Source organism: Asterias amurensis, chromosome 5, assembly GCF_032118995.1.
Source record: "Asterias amurensis chromosome 5, ASM3211899v1".
Taxonomy (NCBI): Eukaryota; Metazoa; Echinodermata; class Asteroidea; order Forcipulatida; family Asteriidae; genus Asterias; species Asterias amurensis.
The window spans coordinates 1,900,723-1,922,538 of record NC_092652.1 but is presented as its reverse complement, the minus strand read 5'-3'; the positions used below and the strand labels follow the sequence as shown (position 1 = coordinate 1,922,538).

At 38.6% G+C, this 21,816-nt stretch overlaps 2 protein-coding genes across 5 annotated transcripts in view; one reads left to right on the top strand and one right to left on the bottom strand.

Moving 5' to 3' along the window:
• The window catches only part of LOC139937396 (cysteine sulfinic acid decarboxylase-like), a 51,957-nt gene that overhangs the window by 11,245 nt on the left and 18,896 nt on the right, over positions 1-21,816 (bottom strand). The window contains exons 1-3 of one of the 3 annotated variants that reach the window (XM_071932519.1): positions 15,479-15,861; positions 10,060-10,218; positions 4,486-4,611 (exon numbers count right to left, since the gene is read on the bottom strand). In XM_071932519.1, the coding sequence (XP_071788620.1) occupies positions 4,486-4,611; positions 10,060-10,192 (259 nt within the window). In that variant the 5' untranslated portion in view covers positions 10,193-10,218; positions 15,479-15,861. Of the gene's footprint in view, positions 1-4,485; positions 4,612-10,059; positions 10,219-12,137; positions 12,250-15,478; positions 15,862-21,816 lie in introns of those variants that run through there. The other 2 variants (XM_071932520.1, XM_071932522.1) reach the window with 2 other exon arrangements.
• LOC139937395 (cyclic nucleotide-binding domain-containing protein 2-like) overlaps positions 17,384-21,816 on the top strand; it is a 29,995-nt gene continuing 25,562 nt past the window's right edge. The window contains exon 1 of one of the 2 annotated variants that reach the window (XM_071932518.1): positions 17,384-17,690. In XM_071932518.1, the coding sequence (XP_071788619.1) occupies positions 17,607-17,690 (84 nt within the window). In that variant the 5' untranslated portion in view covers positions 17,384-17,606. Of the gene's footprint in view, positions 17,691-19,877; positions 20,840-21,816 lie in introns of those variants that run through there. The other variant, XM_071932517.1, reaches the window with a different exon arrangement.

The following is a 21,816-nucleotide window of genomic DNA, read 5'->3' as shown; positions in this document are numbered from 1 at the left end:
AATAGTTGCAGTTTAGCACAATATACTAAAACACATGCCTGGAGCATAAAAAAATAAGGAGAAAAGAAGCAAATTACTAAACAGACTTGAAAAGGGATAACAGGCTGCAAGTTATTGAACCTGATGGTGCCGGCATTTTGAGAAACCTAATAGTAATACTATTAATTTATTTTTAGTTCGTGCTAAAATGTATACCTCCATCATATTTTATTGGCTTTTATATGGTAATTTAAAAATTTTGTTTTAATTAATTTATTTGTTAATACTGCTGTCAACTACACTAATTTATTGTATTGCTATAAAATGTACATAAATAAGGGAACATTTAAAACCGACAGGATTGTTGCCGTGTGATAAAGGCCCAAGTCGAACCCATTCATAAATCCCTTTCTGGTTAATAAAGTTAGAAACTCTGTAAAGCTCTTTAAATCCGTTTTCCGACGTGCTTGAGCTCCGTACGTCCGTGTGTTGCATTTTTATGTCTGAGACGACAGTTTTTGGATCCATTCGTACGTGTAATTTTGGTGCAAGATGTTTCTCACCAACAGCGCCTGCATCGCCCGTAATGAGAAATGTCTTGCACCAAGACCAGCGCGCAGTATCTGAAAACAGCGGGTTATAAACACAGCCCCAGCTGGTCATAAAAAAACACCCCCACGTGAGGCGCTCTCTACCTAGATGGGAATAATGAAACTGTCTGAGGTTTTTATGAGTGTACTTTTTATTGCAAAGTAATTAAATTTAAGTTTAATTTATTATATATATGTTTTGCATTTTTATTGTTTTAATCTATTTTTATTTTATCCTGATTGATGGCGACACTCCCCATCGCATGTAAAAAGAACTACACAAAATCGTTAAGGATTTTGTTTGCTTTCAAACAGCTGCTGGCAGTGTAATCCTGCAGACATATCAGAGGTGGATTTCACAAAGAGTTAAACAGCCAATAAAGGATGATCTCAAATATATAGATATTACAGTTTTCTAATAGCTGCAGTCCATAGGAAACATTAAAAAAATATAACGAGTCTCTTACCTCACGTTGATAAAAATGGGTTTTTGTCCAGAACGCTTTAAGCCAAATTTCTGAAAAACGCGGGGTCAAACAAACTTGCGCGACAAAGGAATCGCGACGTCAGTGGCGCTAATTGATGTGGAAAATAGCACCCTCAGTTTGTGTTTAAACCCAATTAGGGGAAAATCAGCACTGGCGTCAAGGGGTCATTACAATAGATAAGCCGTTTTTGACTCTCGGCTGAAAAAGCGTCGCGGCCAAGTGCATTTTTGACTTGAGTTATTTATTACTAAACGTACATTTACGATGTCTATTTGGCCATAAAAAGGTAATAGTTGAAATATTGAGATCATCTTTTATTGTCTGTTTAAGACGAGTCACTGGTCCTAACTTAGGAGGAGCCATACGTTTTCCATACCTTCTAGGAGTCCTAAGCTAGGACTAGTCCTAACTCTTTGTGAAATCAACCCCTGTATTGGCCCGATACAGGCGATTACCGTATTAGTACTGTATGTTGTATTGGCCCTTTACTGGTGGAGTGTTGGCTCATTTACAATATTTGCACATTGCCAATAAATCGGCAAGAAAACAGTTGCAATCAACCAGTACAGGCCCAATAACGTTCATGCCGATGCTGGAACTTCTGTATTGGGCCATCAAAAACCAGAATTGGCCAAGTAAAGGCAACCCTCAGTCCTATAAAACAATATTTTTTTGTGCTTAGCAAGGTTTTGTGCTTACAGGCTTTATGAAATTGGACCTAGAGCTCAAGACTTACACCACTGCCATGCTTAGGTTAGGGAGCGTCTCAAAAGTCGGGCACGTTCCTAGCGCAAAAGAACGTTCCAATGGATCGCGGGCATATGCCCGCAGGATCGCAACATCATGACATTAGGAACGTTCTAACATGAGATTGGACGCGGTCACGCATTTGGAACGATCCAAAAGATCGCTCTGGCGGTTCAAAGGACCGGTCCAAGTAAAGTGGCGGGGATACTCTTGCGATCCAAAAAGAACGTTCCTACCGTTCCGACTTTTGAGACGCTCCCTTACGCAGAGCCACGAAATTAGGACCGGACCTATATACTACCGGTGTGTGGTACACTTTCTCACAAAGTACATAATGTGGAAGTAATGGGCCCAAGTAACTCACTACAAATTACACCCCTCATTGATTCGCCTACAAATTGGCGTCCCAATAATATTCATTTTCTTTTTCAACAACAGAGAGTCTACCAGAAAGAACACAATTAACAAGAGTGGGGTGGAAGAGTGGCTCGAAAGTCAAACAAACAATTACAACGGGCTAAATTTAATAATGTCGGAATAAAATAGTCACTTGCAACCAGCCTAATGGACCAGCGCCACCTGCTATTATTGTGCGCTACCAATAAAGAAATTTACGTCATCTATTTCAAATGTCACGTCCTAATGGGTTCTTAAGTTTGGCGTCTGTAACCAGAAGTCTCCCTGGAACACCATTGATTTTTGTTATCGCAGTCGGGACTTAATTGTGAAGAAACAACATTTTCTGAAGACGTTTTATTCGATTAGATCTTTGCCAAGTAACGTTATGTGTCTGGCCGTTTGAACCCCAGGTTTCAACTATTCTGGGATTTCTTTCACAAAGGTGTTAGATGTACAGTGTCATTCATGGAAGTCCACCCAAGGTTTCTTTTTCCATTAAGAATTTTTATTTATGTTTACTCCCAAAATATTGAAATCTAGCTGAGAAGGTTTTCCCAGACAACGTAAGTTCGGTATCTTAAGTCAGGCTGCAGTGCTTTTGTACGAATAAGCACCGATGAATAATTTTGCTCTAGAGGGACAAGGAATTTTTCTCTGGCAAAGGGCACCTCATGACGAATGATTTCCATCAGAGGCAATTTGAAAGGAACTGCTTCATCACAGGCCAGGAAAACTTCTTCTTCAAGAGGGCAAGGCCACTTTCATTTTGCAAAGAGCACCACAAATGGAAAATCTTATTGACTGAAGGGGATTTTGAGGATGCTTTTAAATTGATCCAGATTTTTAGTGTCTGGAGATGGAGATGACAATAAAAATAAAAACCACAAGTAGCTTCTCCCAGAACAACAACCAAGTATATTCTAAAGAAGAGTCTATTATTTGTTCCAAAAGACATTTCACATTTTCACAAGTACTTCTTCCTCCATGAGAGCCAACATTGAACAGTGAATGGGGTGGGGGCCCAAGGGGCCAGGAAAAAAAGCTTATACTTTGGTTTATACAAATATCAATTTAAGAAATTACAACATATTCAAAATGCTGCAGCCCGTCTTATTAGGAAACGGTTTGATCACCGTTCAGATATGACACCAATTCTTTTTGATTTACACTGGCTTCCACTCAAAGTTCGTGTTGAGTATAAAATTGTCTGTGTTATTTTTAAACTTATTCATCACGGTAAATCGGCCCCTCGCTATCTGTCAGAATTAATTCCAATTTATGTTTCTCATATTTGTACTAGAAGTTGTGTTGGTGTCAAACTTAATTTTTCCTTATACTTGGCCCAAAGCCTTGCAAATCTTATGGGGATCAGGCTTTTTCTATTTATGGTCCCACCCTTTGGAATAATTTACCCATTCATTTGAGGATTATCACCAACCTAGATATTTTTAAAACCCATCTCAAAACATTTCTTGTTAAAAGATATTATCTCTGACTTTTTCATTGCCTTTTCTGTGGTGTTATATTGTTGGTTGTCGCGTATTGGTGTTTGTCATTGTTTTTGTCGTTCCTATTGTACAATGTAATTTTGCTGTATTTTGCTTATTTTTTTTAGCTTAATGTTTATAATATGTAATATACTGTACAGCGTTTTGAGATTTAATACGCTATATTAAAAATAAATTATTATTATTATTATTATTATTATTATTATTATTATTATTATTATTATTATTATTATTATTATTATTATTATTATTATTATTATTAAACATACTGGGGGACAGTCAATTATAAACAAACACAAATAGAGACATTTTAAGACATGCTAAAGGCTTCGTTCCATAGTGGATTGACAATGGCTGAAGATTAAAATAAATAAATTAAAGGCAGTGGACACTATTGGTAATTACTCAAAATAATTATCAGCATAAAACCTCACTTGGTTACGAGTAATGGGGAGAGGTTGGTGGTACAAAACATTGTGAGAAAGGGCTCCCTCTGAAGTGACGTAGTTTTCGAGAAAGAAGTTACTTCCCACGAATTTGATTTTGAGACCTCACGTAGGATTTGAGGTTTCGATATCAAGCATCTGAATGTGCACAACTTTGTGTGACAAGGGTGTTTTTTCTTTCAATATATCTCGCAACTCCGATGACCAATTGATCTCAAATTTTCACAGATTTGTTATTTTAATGCGGATGTTGAGATACACCAAGTGAAAAGACTGATATTTGACAATTACCAATAGTGTCCAGTGTCTTTAAATAAGGTTTACTGACCTGGTTTCACACTGTAATCAAATGTCTGTTGGCAAAGTTTCAAGATATTCTCAGGTGGCATCGCTTCATCTTTTATTGCGAGATCTAATTTTTCTTTCAGCTCTTGCGGGTGGACGAAGTTGGACACTGAAAGAAAGAAACAATACAGTAAAGAAAGGTAGATTTCAAACAAGAACAGGTTCTTGGGTGTTTTGGCCGAACAGTCAAGTTCCCCCTACCATAAGCTTTGGGAGTGTTAGCAGCAGAGTGTGAGTTCGAATCCCGGTCATGACAATTGTGCCCTCGAGCAAGGCACTTAACCGTAAACTGCTTCATAATAAGTTGGGAAGGCAGTGCATTCTGCTCTACCAGCCAGGCTCCTAGTGGATGAAACCCTTGCCTACATCCTTGTACGGACTGTGAAGGGGATAACCCTGTTTCAACCCTAGGAATACAATGTAGGTGGCAACCAGACCCTGGTAACAGTTGATTTGGGTCAATTTCCAAAATCGGTTAAGTGTAGCTCTATCCTTATGTTAGACGATTTCTCCTAAATAAATAAGGCAATCAATGTGTGGTGAAGAGGTTTTCAACTTGTGGTTTAAACCCAATGAGGCCTGGTTCTTGATATTTTTACCGAGACGAAGTTGAGGTAAATTATCAAGAACCAGGCCTCGGCAGGTTTAAACCACTAGTTGAAAACCGATTTAACACACTTTGATTCCCATTCATAAAATACCTTTTCGGTCAAAAAACAACATTACTTTAATGGTCAAAAAGTAAAATAAATGCAAAAATTTTAATTTTTCAATGATTTCTTTCAACATAACACCCCTCCAGCTATGAAATGGTAAGGCCCAGTCAAGGCCCTCGCGTAAACAACTCCTTATAAGGGAATGCTGTGCGCGTCTCGGCCGTTGCTCTCGACCAATAGGAATTAAGAAACTGTCTTACAAGCACAGGTGCAAACTCGCGTGTCGCGCCCATGTTTCAACACTTTTTACTGTTCATAAACAAAGGTTTATACACACCCTTGTGACGCGCTCTCCACCAATAGGAATAGCGGAACTGTCTGAGGTATTTATGAATGTAAAATATGAAGGTTGTGCATAGAACAAAGTCTGACAATTTGTGCTACATTATTCTGCTTTGACTTCATTTTTCTTCTTCAAATTTAAAACAAATTATACTTTTTTGTTTCCTAAGACTTTATACTGAGATCTAAGCCTAAGGAATAAATACTTTGAATTTGTGCAGGAGAGAGAAAATCGTCATACAGTAGACACAAATAAATTAAATTAAATTGAATTACAACTTAGGTTCTTCCTAATGTCTCTAAAGGCATTACATTTGGCATTCAAAACATACATTAAGAAATCCCTTTGCACAACTCTCCACACAAAACAGCGATGTGAATCTGCCACAAATTACGTCCAATTTGTACCAAACGCTCGCTGAAAATTTGATTTGTAAATTTACCTGCATCAGCAGAAAGTAAAGAGAGTGAATCTATTTTTGCTGCTTCATTATTTAGTTCTGAATAGAACTGCAATCCACAGAGTACACAACACTTAAGAACAAGCCTGTCTTGAAGAAGGAGTGATTGATACATGTATAAGAATAAGAGTCTTTAAGACAATGTGGTTGTCAGAAAAATTATGCTTTTAACAGTCCTCTCTAAAAGAATCTGCTTTTCTTTCATCAATTTTGTTTTATTCAATTCATTGTCGAATTAAAAAGCAAATACAATTCAAACTCCAATTCAAAAGCAAAAACTTTCAGTCGTTTCATAATTTATGGTTGTTTCTTAAAGGAACACAATGCCTCGGATCGGTCGAGTTGGTCTTGTGACCGTTTTGTGACCGTTTGTTATAAAATGCATATGGTTAAAAAGATGATGTAAAAGTAGAGTACAATGATCTACACAAATATGCCTCGAAATTGCGTGGTTTTCTTTTTACCTCGTCCAATAACACGGTCGGCCATTTATGGGAGCCAAAATTTTGACTCCCATAAATGGCCGACCGTGATTGTTCGCAACGTAAAAAGAAAACCGTGCAATTTTGAGTGATACTTGTGTGGATCATTATATTCTACTTTTAAAACATCTTTCTAACCGTATACATTTCATAACAAACGGTTTCAAACGCTTTTTATAGACCAACTCGTCCGATCCAAGGCAACGTGTTCCTTTAAAGGCAATGGACACTATTTGTAATTACTCAAAATAATTATCAGCATAAAACCTCACTTGGTAACGAGTTTTGGGGAGAGGTTGATGGTATAAAACATTGTGAGAAACGGCTCCCTCTGAACTGACATAGTTTTCGAGAAAGAAGTAATTTTCAACGAATTTGATTTCGAGACCTCAAGTTTAGAATTTGAGGTCTCGAAATCAAGCATCTGAAATCACACAACTTTGTGTTACAAGGGTGTTTTTTCTTTCATTATTATCTCGCAAGTTTGACGACTGATTGAGCATAAATTTTCACAGGTTTGTTATTTTATGCATATTGAGATACACCAACTGTGAGGGCTAGTCTTTGACAATTACCAATAGTGCCCACTGCCTTTAAAAAGCCTACAACACTCAAACCCATCACTCAGTGTTGCTCCAACATTACTATTACCCTCCTAGTCACTGGGCCATTTATTTCACTCCTTAAACCATCTCAGCTCCCTTTGGGAGTATACAGCCTGTGCCACAAAGCTAAATCAATTACAAAAACCATCTCTGCCCTCACATGTATCCATTTACTCCTGGGTGAAGAGAAACAATTAGAGGCAAGTGTCAATTGCTTGCAGGAAACAAGTGTCTTGACTGGGATTCAAACCCAACCCTAATGACTCTGCAGGTCAAAACCAGGGCTCGTACATGTGTTTGGGGTAAAATTCCACAAAACATCTGGACTTGCGACTCAAAAATGTACCCGACCAGAATTTATTTTACTTGTTAAAAAAAAAATTCATGTTAACTGTTTCCATTTGAAGAGTCACTGAAGAAGATTTGTCTAATGGGTGAGAATACTTCGATGCTCGACAAAGAATGAAAGGTTATAAAACACTCAAACTCAACCTCAAAGTCAACATTGGAGTTTCATTTCTTTCAATAAAGGATATTCAACAGCTGTGGCAAAAGACCGCTAATCTTGTTCATCCCTGAGTTTACTTGGCTGATGCTAAAAGTCACTGCTGGCCTTGTGCCTGCAGTCAAGCATCAAAATTGAGCCCAGAAAGGTAGGGCATCAACTGATGTTTGCACAAAAAAACTTGTTCATAATGTATTTTGTTCACCTCCGGTGAGAGGCCCAATTTTTTCCCTCAGTGTATTGTACAAAACAAATAATCCAATTCAATAAATATGCCCTGCGGTCATTATGTAAATTTAGCGTTGTTGAGATTTGCTGATTTTTCATTTTCCATTGGGATCGTCGTTCTAGGAAGGGGACAAGGATGGTTAAGCACGGTCAAGGGGAGTCAAGTGTTTAGATTGAATTAAGCAGATAAGGTTACTGGTGATGTGTAGTGTCATACACAATCATGAGTGCATGATCCCCATAGGTTGTTTCTGTTGTTTTTTATTTCACAGAGACCTTTATGAATTAATTAAAGGCACATGGGCACTATAATTAATTACTCAAAGTAATTGATTTACTAGGTTAAAAGCAATGGAGACGTGTTGATAGTATAAAACATTGTGAGAAAATGCTTCCACTGAAGTAACGTAGTTTTTAAGAAAGAGGTAATTTCTCACTAAAATATTAAAAGACATCAGGCCTGAAGCCTTACTAGGCATTGGCAACAATGGTGTTTTTTCTCTCATTATTTTCTTGCAACTTCAATTACCAACTGAGCCTAAATTTTCCAAGTTTCTTTTGGTAACCAACTAAATTTATACAGTCATTATTTTTTTAAGTAATTACAAAAAGTATGGTGCGGTTTGATGAACAAACATGTAATGAATACACCAGGTAGATTATTCTTTTGTCCAAAACAAAAACTGCATGACCTACATATCAACAGTCAGACCTTTTGCCAATTAACTCAGTTCAATTAATGACATCACCAAAATAGTTCTTGGTTGAATAAGGTAGTGAACACTATTGGTCATTACTCAAAATAACTATTAGCATAAAACATTTCTTGGTAACAAGTAATGGGGAGAGGTTGATGGTATAAAACATTGTGAGAAACAGCTGCCTCTAAAGTGACCTAGTTTTTGAGAAAAAAAAAGTAATTTTCCATGAATTTGATTTTGAGACCTCAGAATTAGATTTTGAGGTCTCGAAATCAAGCATATGCACACACACAGTTTCGTGTGACAAGGATGTTATTTCGGTTACAGTTATCTCGCAACTTGGACGACCAGTAGAGCTCAAACTTTCACAGGTTTGTTATTTGACGTATGTTGAACAGCACTAAGTGAGAAGACTGGTCTTTGAAAAATACCAATAGTGTCCAGTGTCATTAAGAGAATTGTTTTCCCTGCTAGTTATTGCAGAGTGAACACATTTAAATCCAACAGCGGTTAGTTGCTACTTACAGGAATCAATAAAAACTATGTATAAATATAAATATAAATATAAATAGAATGGTAGCTTTGGTGCTTTTTCCAATTAAAGCATTACTGTATAATCGATCAGGCCAATTTTATGGCTCATCCCACGACTAATTTCACAAAAAACGTTTCTTTCAGTTGCATGGAAATAATCGGGGGAAAAAAACACCCCAGATTCAAAGACTGATAATAGTGTATAGATTATATACGTAAACCTACGACTTTTTGATCTTTTTACATTTTAACCACATAGTGAAATGTTTCTCAAAATGTATTTTTTTTTAATACTATTGAAATACTACAGGCTTCTGAACCAAGAGTGTTACCAAATGTATGGACCTTCCCTTTAAATGGTCTGGGTACTTTTTGTAGGACAAAAAACACAATGGCCACAGATTTACATTAAAGGCAGTGGACACTATTGGTAATTACTAAAAATAATTATTAGAGTAAAACCTTTCTCAGTGACGAGTAATGGGGAGAGGTTGATGGTATAAAACATTGTGAGAAACAGCTCCCTCTGAAGTGCCATAGTTTGAGAGAAAGAAGTAATTTTCCACGAATTTTATTTCGGGACCTCAAGTTTAGAACTTGAGGTCTTGAAATCAACTATCTAAACGCACACAACTTCGTGTGACAATGGTATTTTTCCTTTCATTATCTTGCAAGTTTGATGACCGTTCGAGCTCAAAATTTCACAGGTTTGTTATTTTATGCATATATGTTGAGATACACCAACTGTGAAGGCTAGTCTTTGACAGTTACCAATAGTGTCCACTGCCTTTAAACTCACGCAGTTTGAAGATAATGATGGCCGAGTTGCTGTAGTTTTTGAGAAATTAGTAAAACAAGTCACACTTTTAATGTTCGTCTCAGTTTGAGGAAAAATATTTTAGCATGTAAAACGTATTTCCATACCATTGGGAAGCCTTCTGATATCATTATCTTCAAACTGTGTAAGTTTAATGTAAATCTGTGGACTTTGTGTTTTGTGTTACAAAAAGTACCCAAATCCTTTAAGCGTTTATAATGCTCACCTTTGCATTTTCCAGCTGTCGTCTTCTCGATTGCTTCCTTAAAAATCAGCTCATACATCTTCTGGAAGAATTCCCGGTCGCTCATAGAGTGACTCTCCTTCCCATTTATCACACCATTTGTAATGGTTTCCATGGCAATGGTTTATGCCTAGTGCTTCCCTGTAAACGAGTTTTAAAGAAAAGAATCGGGTGAAAAATAGTCAAACATACAAAAGCACAGCAAAAATAAGTTTCTTGGTTACAGTATCAGGGCTGTATGCTTCATTTTTGAAAGGGCAAGGGCACCGAGGCATTTTCTCTTTGGCAAAGGGCACCCTTTGAAGAAATTGTTAATTTCTACTTGAGCACTTCAAGGGCACCAAGGCAATGGCAAGGGGCAACGGAGGCAATGAAAATAAGTCCTTGGCCATTTTTAAAGTCTCACCCTAACCCTACCCCTAACTCTTTTGTGTAGATCGGTTATCCGAACAAAGGGTTGTTGGTTGGTACAAGCATAGAGGAAGGACAGAGAACAAGGGGGTACGAGAACATAAATCACTCAAATGGTTTAAAAATTACAATGTCATTTTTAGGCATGGAGTCCTTGCCTGTTTTTAAAGCCTTACCCTAACCCTACCCCCTACTCTTATGTGTAGATCACCAGGGGACATTTTTTAGGCATGGAATCTTTCATCTTACAAAAGGCAACGATTTTTTTCTAACAATGAAAAAAATCCTTGCCCTTTTAAAGCCATTGAACACTTTCGGCAAACAGTGTTGTCCAACGCCCACACAAGTTCGTGTATCACAACTTCTATATAAAATAAAAAACCTGTGAAAATTTAGGTTCAATCGGTCATCCGAGTCGGGAGAAAATAACGGGGAAACCCACCCTTGTTTCCGCACGTGTCCTGTGTTTAAAATAAACCCGTAATTCTCGATATCGAGAATTGATATTGTTTGAATGTTTTCTCAAAAAGTAAAGCATTTCATGGAATAATACTTCAAGAGAAGTCTTTCACCATAACCTTCTGTAAACCCTAGTTATTTGTAAATCTGTGAACTTTTAATTTTGTTTTCTGTACCAAAAGTGTCCGATGGCTTTAAAAATGAAAAAAATGTGGACACTATTGGTAATTACTCCAAATAATTGTTAGCATAAAAACTTACTTGGTAACAAGCTGTTGATAGTATAAAACATTGTGAGGAGCGGCTCCCTCTGAAGTACATGTAAAGTAGTTTTTATAGTTTTCGAGGTCCAGAAATCAAGCATCTGAAAGCGCACAACTTCGTGTGACAAGGTTGTTTTTTCTTTCATTATTATCTCGCAACTTTGACCACCAATTGAGTTCAAATTTTCACAGGTTTGTTATATTGTGCATATGTTGAGATACACCAAGTGAGAAGACTGGTCTTTGACAATTACCAATAGTGTTAAGTGTGTTTAAGGACACTTCCATTGCACAACCTTAAGTCAATGGGAAATTTTGAAGGGGCACCAAGGCCAAGACCAGGGGCAACGGAGGCCACTTGGCCTCAGTGGTCTGCATGTAACTCCAGGCCTGATTGTTCAGTTAAAGGCAGAGGACACTATTGGTAATTACTCAAAATAATTATTAGCATAAAACCTTACTTGGTAGTGAGTAATGGGGAGAGGATGATAGTATAAAACATTGTGAGAAACGGCTCCCTCTGAAGTAATGTAGTTTTTGAGAAAGAAGTTATTTTCCGCGAATTTGATTTTGAGACCTCAGATTTAGAATTTGAGGTCTCAAAATCATGCATCTAAAAGCACACATTTTCTGGTAACAAGGGTGTTTTTTCTTTCATTATTATCTCGCAACTTCGATGACCGATTGAGCCCAAATTTTCACATGATTGTTATTTATGCATATATGTTGAGATACACCAAGTGAGAACACTGGTCTTTGACAATTAGCAATATTAGTGTCCAGTGTCTTTAAAAAAATATTTATTTTTCAGATTTTCCTGTCAAAGAATTTATGCTACATTTTCACTTGAACTCAGCTGATGATTACTCAGTACAAAAACAATGGAAACGAAAATAACAAACAAAACCAATTTATAAAACAACTTACTGTGAAAGTGAGAATTCCTCTGAATAACAACAGTGCCTTCAAAACAACTGACAATTTCAAATGGTGCAGAGATCCAAATCCATGTGAAATAAACTTTTAAACTGTGATTGGAATGGTCATTTAATTCATATTTATAACCCTAGAAATATTCAAATTTGAGTCACGACCAGTTGCAGGTTGTTCCACTCCGCTGAAGGGGTGTGGTATTGTGTGCTGTTTGACTCTACACTAGACTAGATCTAATAGCAAGTAACAATGCTTATTGCATTTTTCTATCTGGCTGTCTGTACATAAAACCTCTCTCTAAATGTCTTGAGTGCACTGAACTGCACACACAAGGTTTCCCCTACTTCCTGCTCCAAATCCGGAACACTGCTGGGTTATTTCATTGAACACATATACTCACTTAATAATCATTCAAAGACATTTCAAAAAAAAAAATTCATTTAAAACACACTCTTTTTAAAGCCATTATACACTTTCGGGAAACAGTATTGTCCAAGTCCCACACTTCGTGTATCACAACTAATATATAAAATAACAAACCTGTGAGAATTTAGGTTCAATCAGTCATCGGAGTCGGGAGAAAATAACGGGAAAACCCATTCTTGTTTCCGCGCGTTTTGCCGTGTCATGACATGTGTTTAAAATAAATCCGTAATTCTCGCTAACGAGAATTTATATTGTTTTAATGTTTTCTCCAAAAGTAAAGCATTTCATGGAACAATATTTCAAGAGAAGTCTTTCACCATTACCTTCTGTAAACCCTGTAAATTATTTGTAAATCTGTGTACTTTTTTTTTTTTTCCTGTACCGAAAGGGTATAATGGCTTTAACCATTCAACGACATTCGTATAAGAGACACAAATATTTCAGATCAAGTCTTTCTCTTTTCTGTGCTAACTATAGCAGAAAAATTGCTGTAAAAAAAAGCAAGAAAAATTAGGCAGCCATCTTAAAGCCAGTGGACACTATTGGTAATTGTCAAAGACCAGTCTTCTTACTTGCTGAGCTCAATTGGTCATTGGAGTTGCGAGATAACTATGAAAGAAAAAATCACCCTTGTCACACGACGTTGTGTGCTTTCAGATGCTTGATTTCGAGACCTCAAAATCTAAACTTGAGGTCTCAAAATCAAATCCGAGGAAAATTACTTCTTTCTCGAAAACTACTCCACGTCAGAGGGAGCAGTTTCTCACAATGTTTTGTACTATCAACCTCTCCCAATTACTCGTTACAAAGTAAGGTTTTATGCTAGTAATTATTTTGAGTAATCACCAATAGTGTCCACTGCCTTTAAAGGCAGTGGACACTATTGGTAATTACTCAAATACATTTTTGGCATAAAACCTTTCTTGGTGACGAGTAATGGGGAGAGGTTGATGGTATAAAACATTGTGAGAAACGGCTCCCTCTGAAGTGCCATAGTTTTCGAGAAAGAAGTAACTTTCAACGAATTTGATTTTGAGACCTCAGGTTTAGAACTTGAGGTCTCGAAATCAACCATCTAAACGCACACATCTTCGTGTGACAGAGGTGTTTTTTCTTTCATTATTATCTCGCAACTTCAATGACCGATTGAGTTCAAATTTTCACAGGTTTGTTATTTTATGCATGTGTTGAGATACACCAACTGTGAAGGATAGTCTTTGACAATTACCAATAGTGTCCACTGCCTTTAAGCGTTCCCCATGGCCATTGATTTGTATTGTCACATCATTAATTTTCATACATATCACCGACACTTCCAGTACAGAAGGCCGAAGCACAAAATCGACCGTTAAGCTGTTGGCCCTGGAAACAAGTCCAAATAAGCCTTTTGTTCTTACAAAAAAATGACATTAATGGGCTTCTGACAAGCGACTAGTTACTTGGATGACAATGCTGGAAGCTCATTGTTCCATACCTGCTTGCATAAACTACTTGCCGACTCTCAACTACATATGTACACTATATCCACACTGTACACTGCAATTAAAGCCTTACACACCAACACCATTGCCTGCAGAAATTAACCTTTGTATTCAGGGATATCATTTCTGATGGCAAACTTATGAATATTTAATGTGCATTTAAAAACGAACAATTCATATCATGGACACTGACCAGGCAGTGGTGTGTTTTAAGGTTGGTGTAGAGGGGGAGTGGTCATGTACATGGAGTTTGAAGGGGGCGTATGAGTTTGAAGGGGGGGCGTAGCCAGCAGTTATTGGGGCTCAACGTCATAGAGCTATCACTTATCAGTACAGTTCAGAAAATATACTGCAAATCCCCGCTTAGCAATAATGAGCAGGTTACCAGTCATAAATTGTACATGTGATGTGGCATTTTGGTTGGTGTGAACCTTATTCTAGTAATCGGCATTATTTTATGTTGCTTTATAGCTAATGTTTGTGCTATAAAAAAAAGCAGCTCTATGACATTGGACCCCTAGGCCTTTATGCTCCATTTGCCCCAAAACACCAAAATAAACATTTGAAGACAGTGGACACTATTGGTAATTACTCAAAATAGTTTTTAGCAAAAAACTTTCTTGGTAACGAGTAATGGGAGCTGTTGATAGTATAAAAGATTGTGAGAAACGGCTCCCTCTAAAGTAACGTAGTTTTTGAGAAAGCAGTAATTTTCCACGAATTTGATTTCGAGACCTCAGATTAAGAATTTGAGGTCTCGAAATCAAGCGTCTGAAACAAAAATCTTCGTATGACAAGTGTTTTTTAAAATTTCACTTTGTTATTTTATGCATAAGTTGAGATACACCAAGTGGGAAGTTGGTCTTTGACAATTACCAATAGTGTCCAGTGTCTTTTATTTTTAAGGGGCAGAGCTTTTTGGTCTTAAAAAAGATGTCATTGCCAGGGCTCTGTAGGCTCAATTTGACCAACCTCTTGAAAGCAATACCACTATTTTCTACTCTACTCTACTATTTTGCTCTGTCATGTAGCCTTCAATCGTCACATAGTGACATAGGCCCTAATAATAATAGTAGTATACTTCGCATTGGGGCTATACTCTTTAGTTGACAGACTTTATAATGTCCACTAAAACTGTTGATAGTGCTACGGGCTAGCTCAGGAGCTAGCGAACACTTACACTGCTTCTCAACCCTTTGCCAATTGGGCATCCAAAAGCAACAAAACCCTGTAGGTAGTCAATAGCGAAATCTTGCTTTTTGGACCATAAATGCTTCAAAGCATAAATGCTTCAAAGAGCAAGATTCCACTGTTGACTACCTATTATTAATTTTATGAGGTTCGTTCCTCTATTGATCATTTTCATGTTGATATAGCCATGATAGCGGAACGAACCTCATTCATGGTCTCATTCATGTAGTATTTTACCTGGATTAATGTCTGGATCTGAATGAAAGCCCGTTCAACTTCACTAGTCCTTGAACATGTTGAAAGGCATTCACCTTTTCATTGAAAATCAAGTGTTCTGAACATCAGAGGAGACATGAGCATGAATCACATGATGGTATGCATGGGAGACTGTCACTTTGGGTTCGAGTCCCCGTCGTAGCACTAGTCAAAACGAGCCGTAGGTCCCATGCACGTGAAATAGGGTAAACTAAGGTACTTATCAGCCTCGCAACACATGCGTGTGTGACCATGGTGTGACACAGCACTTTATCCGGACCACCATGCATGCTACAGACAACATACATATTGAACTTTGTGACTGACACAAAAACATACGACGTCTCTATACACACCACCTTCGAGCCCCCTCCCCCCCCCCCGCCCCCGCTACTTTTGACCCTCTCGCTCACACAAAATGTCACATAGACCATGGAGGTAGCATGCATAGACCTTATCGCAAATACCAATGCGCAAGCGCAGACTGTTGAATGAGGTGCATTGTGGGATAGATATGAATCAAATTTTGCTACCAGCTAGACCACAATGCATCTAATTCCAAGCTTTACGCGCGCGCCCCAGTATTTGCGAAAAGGTCTATGATGAGCGCCCGGGGGGTCACCCCGGTCCGGTCGCCCTCACCGGCCCTAGTGCACACAATATACTAGTCTTGAAATCAAGTCGGTAACTGTTAAGCGCGGTGTAATTACGGGGACGTTACACACTCAGATGCTATGTCAGATTTTTGGCCGATTTGACCCAAACATTTTGATTTAAAATTCAGTAGGTATTTTGATGGGGGTCGAGAAAGTTACAAGCTTTCATTTGAGCCATTGCTCGAAAAAGTCCGCCAATTACTAGTAGCAGTGAAATAAAGTGCTCAAAATTAGTTTTTGTCAGGATCCCGACAATAAACCACGTGACCAATTCTTATGTGTTTTATAAGAAACGTTTTAAATTATTGTCATGGTTCCTGACCGCATTAAAAGTAAAAGTAAAACTTTTTTTTGTTAGAGCGGGTGATACTCTTTGAAATACCATTCCCTCAAAACAATCTATTTTTTAATGTTTGGGACCAAAAATCCGACATAGCATCTTTAACATTGGGATCGGTTTAGAGTGCGCAAGTTTGTTTCCTTTTCACGAAAAACAGGACAACCAACGTGCAAATGTTTGAATTCGCCCATGTGGCTCATTTCGCTTCCGGCCACCATCTTGGACGCAAAGCGCACAGCCAAAACGCGTTTCGAATCCACAGGGACGCTCATGGAGAAAAACAAAAACCCTCAGTAAAAAATATTCGGGGTGGGACAAAATTTTGAATTTCTTTTGCGAGTAAAATTTTATTTTCCTAAGTGGAGCAATTTGTAAATTTCGATTAACGTTCACTTGACAAAAGTGTGACAAGAGAAAACTCAAGGCCTATTCAGGGGTCGACTGTGCGTGTTGGTACTTGTGTTTTGCAGACTGGCTAATGATAAAATCGTTACTACAGGTAAGAGAAAGTAAATAACAAACTAAAAAACAAAAACAAATTGTGTCCAAGTATAACGAGCATTTCAAACGACAAATAGACAAAGGTGGTTCGGCGATAGACTGGATGGATGGATAGAGTTATCGTTGAATTAAATTTTAAAATTCATAATTTGACTGATGATTTTCATCAGTTCAACACGTCATGCTGAACAAACTCGGACAAAAATAAAGTAGCCTATAATAGTCGATATTTATGCTATATTTGCAGAGAAAATGGCTCATGATAATGCTAGATGGTTTGCCAGTGGGCGACGGAACTGTGTCACACAACCATCAAGGTCTGTAAGAACACAGCACATCTCACCAGGAGACAAACATCTTGCAAAAAAGAGCATGGATGAAACTCCAGATGACCAACGGTCCCTGCCTCAGCAGAGTCAACAGAGAATTGCATCTCATCAAAGAACATCCAGTACAGTTCCATCTAGAGCAGCTGCGATATCCTCAGCTCCAACCGCAGCCGACACCTCAAGAAACATCCCTCGGTCTCGATGGGCCACGGCGGTTTCTCGGACTCGTCCTGTGGGCCCTCGATCTGTATGTGACGGGGACCGTCTCCCAAGAGGGGGAGTTGATGAGATTGTCTTCGGGAATAAGGAGGGCATGGAGGAAACACAGGAGGAGACAACATAAGGAAACAAAACATCAAGGAGAAAAGGTGATTTCTCATTGTTTTAGGTGTTATTTTAGGGCCTTGTCACGGGAGGCAGCTTTTGCAGTGAACTTGGTGGAGGCGACCGACTACGATGCATGATACAGGACCACTTTGGTAGCACACGAGTAATTTTTCAAACAATTCCCAAGAAAATTATAAGGACATTCAAATTAGAATGGAATCTCTTCTTTGAGATTGCCTGGAACTGGTTGCCTGTGTAAATTGCCTCGTGTGACATGGCCCTTAAACGAAGATCTTCCCAACCACCCCTTTCATTGGCCGCCATCTTTGATTTCTAAACAATAACCGGAAACGTGATACGCGTGTACGCGCTGCGCACGACTCTCAGCCAATGATAGCTCTTAATTCAGTCACCTCAATGCATAGAGTTATATATAAGAACTACAGAGCGCACTGGCCTATATACGCGCCCCGGCATGCGCCCAGGTGGCCATTTTCTAAGTTGACAAAATCTCACAGCGTGTGTTTGTGCGGCCATTTTGTAAGTTGAACAAACAGCATCGCGTGAGCGTTCAATAAAAGAAAACTCAAACGTGTATTTCATATTCAACGCGCGTGCAGAATGACGCGCTTGTCATCTTGCGGTCCCGTGGCGTTTGTGCACGAAGCATCACTCGTGCGCCCTCTAGTTCTTATATATAACTCTATGCCTCAATGAGACTGTTTTGGGCTTGAAACGTCATGTGCAGCAAGGATGCAATCGGCAAGAGTATGTTGCTGGATGCTTTTACCATTAGGCCTACTAACTGACTAGACTCAACCAGACCTCCGATGACGTCACAGTTTGCTTACCACTTTGCAGAAGAGCGGGAAACTGCGTTGCAGTATACCCAGAACAAACAGTGCAGTAAGCAAACTGTGACGTCATCAGTACATACAGGGGTCTACTTCGTAGAAACTCATAGCCATAACTCTAATATGGCCATGGTGTCTCTTAGCCATAGCCGTGAGTTCAGACGCAACACACAAAGTGTCTCTGATACAAGTATTTATCAGTCTTGCTGAAGATTCCTAAAAATCGAAACTCCGAAAGGATATTGGCCTCGTGGACCTCTCTCCTCATTATTGATTACTGGGACTCTGAGAAGACCCGGAAAGATTACCCTCTATACCACCATTCATTATTCTGGTGGTCTATCGACCTATCGGCAAGCCTAGCAAAAAATTACAAAAACAACTTTGCCTCGGGGGAATTATTGTGCAAAGAACTGACTCCCAGTGCATTACTTTGCGTTTATACAAATAATATACATTGTACCAAAACATACACTATAAAGACCCGAGTAAGGTATACAGTTCACCAACAATATTATTGCAAAACATTGTTTGTAGAACTTTTGTAAACATGTGACAATGGCAAATAACTTGATGCCCCCCTCCCTTTCCGACTTCTGAGGAGGATGTGTGCCTTACTCTTCATACACTGCAAATACTGGGGTGTTATAACGGACACAGGTGTGTTTTCACACAAAGTTACTCCCAAAACATTAACACCACACGGTGTTAAAATGACACCAATGTAATTGTGTTGGCAGAAATTAGTGTTTTTGAATTATTTTAACAACGCTAACCGTCACTCAGTGACGCTGAAGGAGCTCCAACAGTCAGTATTTTTCCTGCAAGTGGGGCATACCCGTTAGAACTATGCAATTTCGTATAGTATTGCACACCGCAGAAAATGTTAGCGTAGATGATGGGTAACTATCTCTCCTGTGACAATACTAAATCAAAACCTAATCTCACATGCCTAGATGTTGACCCATCCTGCAACTTAATAATAAATTTATAGGAGTAATTGACAGATCTTTAGAATGTACGAGTCCCATACGACTTGCCTAATCCCCCATGTTGAAAATTTGATGAACTGTTCGTGAAAATTTAAACAGTATCCATTCATGGACAGACTGAGATTTGTCCACTGAATAAGAACCACAAAATTAGAAGTTGGGTATACGGGTCACTTTTCTAATGTGAGAAGCGGTTTTACTTTGCCCTTTTCTGGTGTTTTTAAGTATGTTTTGAATTTAATTGATTGGTTATCGACTGGTGCTCGATCAAGATGCAAGGGACCAGCGGTGGGTCTGCTGCGCGCACGCCTTAAAGACCACAACATAATAGAAGACCGACACAGAGTTGGCCTCTTCGTCCTTTCTCCCTAAGACCTTCTTATAGTATTGTCCTCGTTCAGTCACTATTGTACTGTTGGAAGTGGCTTGGGACACTACTTTACTCAAGTCAAGACGGATCTCAACAATCAGAAAGTAACATTAGACCTAGACAGATGAAATTAGTTATCATGGACGTTGAAACCCGCATGCCAACAAATCACATCATCAAAGTTTGATATCTATTTTGAGGATGAAATCCTCCGATCAAAGTCCATGCCCCCACTAGCCTCGTATTACCGGGAGAAATGTTATTTAAATCGTCAGCAGTTTTGTGGGTGCTAGAGATGAGAGTCACCGGGTAGTTCTACTACCGATGTGGACATTCTGATATTGGTGTGGTATTCTCATCGTGGTCCATGAAGAGAAGAACATAGCCGATAAGTATTCAACAATATACTACTTCAAGAGTTGTGAGGTTTGGTTTACAGAAACTTGTTTACTAAAAGTTTTTACTAAAAATGACCATCAAAGAACAACGACAACATGACGACGACAATGACGAATGTGAACTCATCTAAGAGTTACACCAACGAAACTGTGAGTTACCTGAGCAAGATGAGAGAGGGTTCTATGTCTCCAAGACCACCCCCTCAGAGGCAGGGAGGTGGAACTGGGATGTCCCCGGTGTCTTCAGTGAGACACGCCCGGCACTCGTACCCCTGCGAGTCCCCCTCTCTGAACCGTACCGGGTCGTCCCTGAGTAGTGCTAGTCAGTTATGGATCTCTGGGAGAACCTTTGAAGATGAGAGAGGGGAGGGGGAGACAGATGATGGGGTAGATCTTAGGGGGGATGAGAGTTTGGGAGAGGTGGAGAGTGTGTCCTCGTTTGATCGAAATAATGAGATGGAAGAAGAACTGTCGAGTCTCTGCCAAGAAGAAAGCCTAGAGGAATTTATCCAAAGAGATTCCCAGGAACTCGATGGGGACAAGAGTCCGGAGAGAGCCCAGGAACAACTAACAACGGTGAGGAATTAATAACTGCATGGTCGATCCAGGACGTGTTACAAACAACCCAAAATATATAAGATTCCTTTCAAAAAAATTCACCGTGAAGAATATTTTGTGTAAATTTGTTGTTATTGTCAAAGACCAGTTCTCATCACTTGGTGTATCCCGACATTGTGCATCAAAATAACAAATCTGTGAACATTTTTTGGGCTCAATAATATTGGTCATCAAAAGCACCAGAAAATATTCAGAGAAAAAACCCTTGTTGCACGAATTTGTGCGCTTTCAGATGCCCGAGAAAGACTTCAGGCTTGAAGTATTTCTCAGAATCAAATATTTTGGAGAGAGAAAAAAAAAAAAAAAAAAAAAAACACGTTATGTTAGTTTAGAGGGAGTAGTTTCTCACATGTGTTATACTATTAACAGCTCTCCAGTGCTCGTTAAAATTGTGTATTATTTTTTAATTAAAGATCCAGCTAAGTTGGAACAGGTGCCCAAAGTCGGCTCCCAATTATTAAGCCACTCTAGTGCCGCCGACTTTCCACTGGTTATCATCTTTCCCGATGATAATAATTGTGAAAATTGTCAAACATAAATGAATGACGTAGCCACACGACCTTTACATTGGATAAGCCGATTTATTAATGTTTGCTTAAACAGTCGATACACTACTAACATAGCTACCAACTTTAAGAATATTTGAACAGATTACTAAGCAGGGTGTATTAGTTTTGATAATGAAATGACACTTTGACCTATACATTATTTAGTTTTAGATGGTTAAATCTAGGATCATGAAGGTAGAATTCTACCTCCACGCGATAGTATGCACCCTCGACTTTCTTGTATTTATTGTACTTTTCCCTGTATCTGATGAGAGGTAGTTGTTTGCCACAAAAGCTCATGCAGTTTTAAGTTTAATTGGCTGTAGACTAGCCATTTATGTGGTACCACTATCTTCCCGTTTTATTTATCAGACTTATCGGTTATCT